Source organism: Bidens hawaiensis, unplaced genomic scaffold (genome assembly GCF_021521415.1).
Source record: "Bidens hawaiensis isolate Kalapana, Puna unplaced genomic scaffold, B.hawaiensis_p1.1 tig00056970_1, whole genome shotgun sequence".
NCBI lineage: Eukaryota > Viridiplantae > Streptophyta > Magnoliopsida > Asterales > Asteraceae > Bidens > Bidens hawaiensis.
In genome coordinates this window covers 29,891-38,823 of record NW_027500274.1, presented here as the reverse complement: position 1 = coordinate 38,823, position 8,933 = coordinate 29,891, and the positions used below count along the sequence as shown (strand labels likewise).

The window sequence follows — 8,933 nt, the reverse complement described above, 5'->3', positions numbered from 1 at the left end:
TGATTTTTTTCCTTTGTTTGTATGGTTCGTTAGTGTAAAGGACAAAAATCAAGCGAACATGCAAGTAAATGACAAAGAGTGAAGTCATTTTCGAAAAGGAATCGTTCCATAATTTAGCATATAAACCATAAAAATGGACGTTACACGAGTGCCACTTCACTCCAATAAAAAATAAGAAACGCGTATGATAAAAATGTATCCGACCGTTCGGACGATTTTTCTATTTTGTATTTGAACTACGCGCCATCTTATGTGTATATGTATTTATTTATCTATATATACATGTGTGTACATGTATATGTCTGTCTGTATGTATATGCATACATGCATATATTTTAACTTTGTTTTTATCTGATATTCACAGTTTTCACTTACTTATTATTGCATGATTAGTGAACTTTTAAGTATTTGATCAATTTTGAAATAAAAGCAAGCAAACAAGAATGAAAACTAGAGAGGCTAAAAAGTTCAAACAATTCAAGAAATCATAAGAAGATACCGGGTTGTATCCCTTTATACAGACTGTATGATATTCCTTGTTGTCAAGTTCATTGACCGAAGCAATTCCAAAGATTTAGTCGTGATATGGGTCATATTTAATCATATTGGTCGTATCCGATTTGAAAAAACCTTAAACTACTTGACGAGTATATAAAAAAACGACGCCAAATCGAGTGGGTCAGATGTTCTTTGATTTTCGTCATTCTAAACCACTATTAGATGATTTTTTTACATCTTAAATATATTTAAGTATGTATAAACTTTTAATCCTAGATAATCAGTTACCCAGTTTAATAGAATCAAGTACTTCTTACAAGTTGGACTTTAATAAAAGTTTCCAACTCTTAGTAAGAATCTTTCTTGATTACATTTCAATTTATTCGTGGACTTGTGACAGCAAGGTGGTAGTTTGGTGTATTTTAGCGGTTCTAAGTCATAAGCAATTAGCTTTAATAATTGCTTTGTGATTTTAGACTAACCTAACATTTATCTTTAAGAGACTAGGCGTCTTCGATCAAAGTTCGGCAATTTTCATGGGGCCTAGTTCGTTCCTAGCATTCCGTTCTAGTGGGCTGGTGTTGATTCTTTAATGTATGGTGAACCTTCTGGTGCCATGCATTGGCTCCTAGCTAGAGTCCTAAGTACTAGCTCATCTTTGTTGAACTCAGCTCCCATAGGAATATCCCTCTTATATTTAACAACATTACATTACGATAGGTACATTTGTCTATACATGTAGTTAGCTGGTTAATTATCGCTTTATAAAACTTACGTAAATGAAATTGCTATATTATATACCATTCAGTAAACGTCAACGTTATCGCCTTGTGTATCAAACATAAAGCAAAAGGTAAAGTAATTATTTGGTTTTTTTAGTTCTCAACATAATCTTTATTTTGAAAGAAACGTAGCTAAGGATGGATCTTGTACTTGTTTATGGATGATATGAAAATGGAAAATGCTGATGATGATTTCCTATTATTAAACTAATGCTCTTTTGGTTTATTCTACCTTAGTATTGCCTATTCTCATTATCATTGTTGTTCATGAAATCATCTGCTGTTGACGTATATACTAATATAATTTAGATTGACTACGATAAGGTAAATTTTTTGTTTGCAAAGATAACAACAAATGGAAGAACACTTGTTGCCAGGCTACTAGACAGGACAAGTGATAGAAACAATGGCTATTAACCATTTAACTCGTATTGTATTATTAACCGCTTGACATATTTATTAACTCTTTCAAATATGACGGAGAAATTGAAACACAATGCTGTTTATAAATTAAGTTAACGTGTGTCTTATATCCTACCCTACCGATAGCTTTTATTATTTGTGGGATATACTGGTCATAGTTGTTATTGTTGCTGCTATTACTAAGATACAACCATGTATCCTATAATGGTTGCGGCGCTCCTCCTAATAATCACTTGTATCTTTTTCTTGCGTTGGTGGTCCGCCCATCTTCGCCACAAGAATCTACCACCTGGTCCTGTTCCTTTACCGGTCATCGGAAGTCTTCACTTATTAGGAAATCACCCCCACCGTTCCCTTCACAAGCTATCTCAAAAATATGGCCCGATCATGTCCATCCGCCTTGGCTCAGTTCAATTTGTGATAGTTTCTTCACCAGACGCCGCTAAACTCTTCCTAGGGACCCATGACACTATCTTCGCATCTCGTCCTCAAATAGAAGCCGCAAAGTACCTATCTTATGATACCAAGGGGATGACCTTTTCAGAATACGGACCATACTGGCGGAGTGTAAGAAAGTTTTGCATAATGGAGTTGTTGAGTGCTACAAAAATTAATGGTTTCGTTGGGATGAGAAGGGAGGAGATTGGGCTGATGGTTGAGGAGATGAAAGTGGCGGCAAAGGTGCATAAGTCGGTGAACTTGAGGGAAACAGTAAGTTCGGTGATTGAAGGCATGGTTTGTAGGATGATATTTGGCAAGAAAAATGATGATAGGTTTGTTTTCAAGAGTGTAATTGATAAGAGCATGGAAGCAACAGGTACTTTCAATCTGGCTGACTATGTGCCCATTTTAGCACCGTTTGATCTTCAGGTAATCTTATGTTATGATCTAAGCGGTGAGTATATTTAAACATGCAAGATTAGGGTTTAGTAGTTAATTTGCATTACTTTCACAAAATTCTTAAATTTGTGTTTATGTTGATATGATAGGTTCACGGATTGACCCGTTTAATTTATTAGTATTTTTATTTTTTAAATCTGAAAACTATACTTTATATCGTAAACAAAAATTGATTGGATATGATATTTCAAAAAACAAACAATAAAATACAAATGCACATGGTTTTTAGATTTTGTTGTAAATATGTAATTTCAAACCATAATTATTTAGAGAAAAAAAAACACATGTTATCAGATTAACTTCGTGCCAACCCTTGAAAAAGTGTGTTATGTTTGAGTTCATGTGTTTGACATGATTTTTTGGTTCCCACTTGCAAAAAAAGGACTAATTTAACACCTCTTTTCGACGTGCATGTTTAGGGCTTGACTAAACGCTTTAAGTTGTTAAGTAAGGAGCTGGATGATATGTTCGAGGTTTTGATTGACGAACATGAAAAACGCAATCAAACATCCAAGTTTGAAAAGAGTGATCAAATGGACTTCATCGACATATTGTTATCACTACAACAAGAGAATTCAAACACCCATGATGAACTATCCTATACAATTGATAGACAAAAAATGAAAGCCATATTACTAGATATGGTAGCCGGTGCCATTGACACCGCCAAAACATCCATTGAATGGATTTTATCAGTTCTTATCAAACATCCTAGAGTGATGAAGGAGCTCCAAAAAGAGTTGAAAACTATGGTTGGAGATAAACCCATGGTTGAAGAAGCTGATTTGACAAAGTTAAGGTACTTACACATGGTAGTTAAAGAAACTTTTCGGTTATATCCAGTAGCTCCACTCTTGGTTCCTCATCAATCTATGGAGGACGTCGTTATCAATGGTTACAATATACCGAACAAAACACGAGTTCTTGTAAATTATTGGGCATTTGGACGTGACCCTAAAGTTTGGTCCGACAATTGGGAGGAGTTTCTTCCTGAGAGATTTCTTGACCAAGAAATTGACTTCCGTGGACATGATTTTAAGCTTATACAATTTGGCATTGGAAGACGAGGATGTCCAGGAATGAATCTGGGATTACTAAACATTGGGTTGGTGGTTTCGAACATGGTTCATTGGTTCGACTGGGAGCTACCAAATGGCATGTCACCTAGCGACCTGGACATGAAAGAAAAATTTGGATTAACCACCCCAAGAGATATACCCTTATTAGCCATTCCAACATACCGTACTTAATAAACATCGGATGCAACGTTTAGCTTCATGAAATAATTCCTAACAATGATATATTATGTATTGATTGTTACCAAACTTTTGTTGGGTATAAATAAAAATGGTTTGTAGTGGCCTAGTGGGTCAATTTCTTTATTGTGGTCATGAGCCTAGGTATTTTTGTTATCATGCTTGTTTTGGGCCTTATTGGTAATTTAGTTGAGTCGTGGTTTGTTTCTTTTTTTTCTTTTGATATGTATTTAAGTCTTAAGAACTACTAAATTAATAAAACTATTCATTCGAATCCTAAGTCAATTTGTGTTAGTCATACTGCTGATTAGCTAAAATAGTGGTATTATCTCGTGTGTGAATTTTCTTTCTCTTATCGATTCGATATCATGGCATTTGCTCCATCCTATTCTTCTCAAAATCTTACCGTGTGTTCAAGGGTGAGGTTTATTAATTCTGAAGCATTTGTATTAAAATTCTAATCAGATAGAATGGCATGTGGGAGTTTATGTGTGTTCTCTCACATCGTTGTTGTGTCAACTTCCAAACAAGCCTGGACTCTCTTTTAAACCGAGTTCAATGGCGATTTTTGTGGCAGGAGAAGAAATAGCATTAAATGTTATACTTGTGACCGATAGGGGCATGTTAAAGATGATTGCAAGCTAGGTGGTACAAAAAGCCGTTACAGCCTTGAATGACAACAATCCCGAAGACTGAGATGGTCAGCTGCTTATGACACTAAGTAATGACAAGATTGAAGACAGTTTGGAGGGTGAAGCCGACCAATTGTTCATGGCGATCATATTGGGAACCATGGAAGCAAACGCGTGTTCTTAGATATATAGTTGTTGCTTGAACCAAATGATGGATCAACGGTCACTGTTTCATGTTCTTATTCAAAGAAAACGAATGTGAAGATGTGGAATGGTAAGATCATTCACATTGAATGTCAAGGTACTATCAAGGTCGATGTCACACAAAAAAGCAAAGCACTTTGAAATTCAAATCTTTAAACAAGTTTAATTATGAGTATAAACTAAAGAACTAATTATCCAGAATATGGAAGATAACTTTTGTTTTATAGAATTTGTATTATTATAACTATTGAGATTATTTTGGAAGAACAATTCTAGTTCAAAAACAGTACTTTTGCTACATGTTTATAAAGATTTTCATTTTATTAAAGTTTTATCAAGTTTTATAATATGTTTTAAGAAAATGACATTTGTTGTAAAAATTATATTCTTGTAGGGATGTTTTAGATCATTCTCAAACTATATCATATTCTCTTTAGTATTCGATGTCTTGATGTTCGTTGAATTTTTAGACACGCTTTATAGCGCTTTAATATGCAATTTTTACAACATATAATGCTATATGAGGTGGAAACAAGCTATAAATGAATTTAATACATTTTAAAATTTAATTGGTGGCTTGAATGAATTGAAGGAAAAAGTATAATTAATGTGGTTATAAATGTGAAGTAATGACTTGAAGGTTGCATCAAAGCATAATTGATGTGGGCTATATTTCACTAATAACCAAATTAAGTTATGGATTTATTAAACAAAGGACTTGTAACTCAATAGCATCAAGCTATTTGTTAATTTAGAGAGCTCTCAAATGGTAAAGGTTTAAGTCGCACAGTTGACAAAATTGCTGTCGAAGTTTTTCATTAGAAGAAGAGGAAGCGAAAGCGAGAGGGGGGGGGGGGGGGGGGGGAAGAAAGAAGAAAGAAGAAGTTATGGATTTTTTATGGGTCTCACATGAATTGAAGGCTTGCAACAAACCTTTAAGTAGGCTTCAAAGTATTGGGTTTAAAAAGAAAAGGAACAAGCCCACAAAAGAATTATGTTGAAATTGAAGATTTTAACATCCCAACGTCTAAGACGATTTTAAAGAAATTCGACGGCTAGTCACTTAGGGCACCATTTTCATTGAAACAACACTTCGGGGTGTCAAATTGCCTTCATTGAAGTTCATATGCACTCGGGTTTGAACATGAGAGGAACGGTTAAGAGATTTCGTTTGTTTTTTTTTCCATTTGTAGATAATGACTAAAGATGGAGTTTAATGTACCAAAATTTCATCAAAGGTAAGATGGAGTATTGACATACCAAATAGTCAATCCATGTAATTTACTCATGTTCAATTGTATGTAACATATATAAAATAAATGATAAAATAGAAACTGATGGCATCTTGCCAAGTGGAAAAAGGAAAAACAATCATGAACTTTTTAGTGATAACTAATAACAAGTTGCTAGTTTTATAACAAATCAAAACTTTCTTATTACGTTAGAAATTTTAGTAGTTGATTTTTATAATAAATTAATAAACTTGTTTATTTCAACGTGTATTTCGTTCAGTATTCTTCTTCAATCCTTGATGGTCCATTGTCATATAGTATGAGGTTGGTCACATGGCACAATCATTTAAATAACAGAAAATATAATTTGCAAATCTTGTGGTATATCATAATATTCGTTTTCATGGCCATGGCCACATTTATTGGCCAACATAAAACAACAAAAAGTGTATTATTTGATAATTTCTTGCTTTCGGAAAAAAAAAACTGTAATTTCTTGTATTATTTAACTTTTGAAATGTTATATTGGTTGCCTAGCATAGTATCGTATATATACTTATATATACTATATAAGCAAAACCAAACATACATATGCAATTGATTTTTAAAGTATCGAGTAAAATGAGTGTTCTTGAAAAGCAGGTGTCGATATGTTGTAACAGCTGAAGTAACATGTTTATGTGCGTCTAAAATCTTTAGTGTTGGGGATGCTTAAAGGAATCACATAAACACTTATAGACGTATTAAATGTGAGATAAAAGACATTTCTAAGTTTCTTTTTGTTTCTCTCACTATTTGTGATTATTTTTCGTACATAATAATGTACATGTACCAAAGGTCTTAACCTTTTGTAGCCTAGCGTCACCAAGTGTGTGAAACTTTGTTCCATCCTAAATAGTTAAGGGTTCTATTCTCATAATGGATTAAGTATAGATTTAAAAGTATGTTTAGATGATGCTATTTTAGTGGGGGTAATGATCATGTGATAACATAAGAGCTATTGTTTGTGTTATCAAATGTTTTTAATTTTCATAGAGTTTGAAGATAAATAAACACAAATCAAGTTTGCTAAGAGTGGACGTTCATAAATCTGAGGTTGAACAATTGGCGACATCTGTGGGATGTAAAGCGGATTGCTTTTCGCTTGTTTTTCTCGGCCTCCCGGCTAAGAAGAATGTGGTGCGGGCTAGTGGTTTGGATATTATTATTGAGAGATTATCAAGATGGAACGCTAAAAGGTTGTCTACGGGAAAAGGATCTATATTGCTTATTCTAATTCGAGTTTTCATAGATATTTACTTAATGTCATTATTTTTAATGCATGTGAAGGTTAAAACAAACTATCCATTAGATAGGTTATTTTTAGTGGTTGGGAATGATCAACAAATCGTATGGATGAAATGGGGTTTGGTTTTTGCTTAGAAACTTAAATGAAGGTTGTGGATACGGAGTTTGGAAAGTTTTAATTATGTCACACTTTAAAATTGTAGTTGGAGATTACTTAAAACTTCAACAAGTGAAAGTCATAAAATCAATCCACATGGTTTGGGGAAGGGGGTGTTAGGGATGGAGTAAATGTGCTACAAGGAAGCGGAGATTGGAATTGAATTGTGAGATCTATGTACCCTAAAAATAATATTCATTTGACTACCTTTCTAAGAAAGGTAGGAAACGGTTCTTCCACTAGATTCATACTAGAGAACGAGAAGAATTGCTTGTTCAACGACCGTCTTCTGAACAACTTGTGAAACCGATGCTAGCATCACACGATCAGGCGTGGGACATACTGTTCTCAATTTAATGAGTTGTGTCAGATGATTCAGCATGCAAATTTATCAACAAAGTCTGACAGTTAGACTAGGGAGATTGATTTAGGGATTAACTTTGTGGCTAAGCAGGTCGGGGATCTATTGATCTCTATGTTTTGCCAGAGAAGAGTGTGTCTGTATGCGAGCGCACGATTATATGGATTCGGTTTGTTCCTCGAAAAGTGAATATTTTGGTCTGAATGGATCTTTTGGATTGTGCTTCTACAAAATATAACTTGAGTAATCAGAAAATGGATGTTTCTTCGATCATTTGTTTAGTTTGTTTCAATCGTACAGAGACAACGAACCACATTCTTGGTGAATGTGAGGTGGCAGTTGAGTCTTCGAAGCCTGTGGCGTTCTGACTAGAAACTGCTTTTCATTCTTTTTTGTTGTCGACGAATTTGGTCTCTTGGTTGGATTCGAGTAGTTTTGAAAATAAAAGAAGATGGATTTTGAAAGCAATATTATGTTTACGTATGTTGGGTTGTATCGACATAGGAGACAATTACGTTGTTGCTATGGAATTGAAGGAAAATACCCCTATTTCAATAATATTATTAATTATTCTTTTTTACGGTTTTTAAACATGTATTTGAAAGTTATAATAGGCTTCGTTGATTGGTTATAAACTCGATGTTGCTAATGTAACTTTCGTGTTATCCCTATAGCTTCTTGCTAATGGGTTTTAAATAAATTCTCAGCTATTTCGAAAAAAGAAATATATATATATATATATATATATATATATATATATATAATTTAAAAGGTTATTATAAAAAATCAAAAAACAAAATTCGAGTATGGAACTTCTTAGTCTTACCACCCATGAAAGTTGTCATGTTTATCGTTTACAATTATTGTAATTGTAAAACGACTTTTTGTGTCTACACCCTTGGTATGCAATTTTCCATTGGCCTACACATTTTGTGCATATTGTCAACCACAAGATTCCCACATAAGAAAATATAAATATACTAAAAAAACAATATTTTCGGTGTTTGACTTTCAAAACTCATTATTTAAGTATATGCTTTTTAGCACTAGATCTATGTTTCAACATTGAAAGTAAAAATGGATAATGTCATGGTGCAAACTGCTCAAAGCCGTTTCATTATTATGTTTGAACTTTATATAAAATGATGGTGTTTTAAAGCTTAAGAACATAGCTGTGTGAACATAAGCCGGATTCTATCAT

At 33.6% G+C, this 8,933-nt stretch overlaps 1 protein-coding gene across 1 annotated transcript; it reads left to right on the top strand.

Moving 5' to 3' along the window:
• Positions 1-1,550: 1,550 nt before the first annotated feature.
• Positions 1,551-3,917, top strand: LOC143601681 (cytochrome P450 CYP736A12-like). Its single transcript, XM_077079031.1, has 2 exons — positions 1,551-2,573; positions 3,023-3,917. Exons 1-2 carry the CDS (start codon positions 1,896-1,898, stop codon positions 3,851-3,853), a joined length of 1,509 nt encoding a protein of 502 aa, XP_076935146.1. The 5' UTR covers positions 1,551-1,895; the 3' UTR covers positions 3,854-3,917.
• Positions 3,918-8,933: the final 5,016 nt, after the last annotated feature.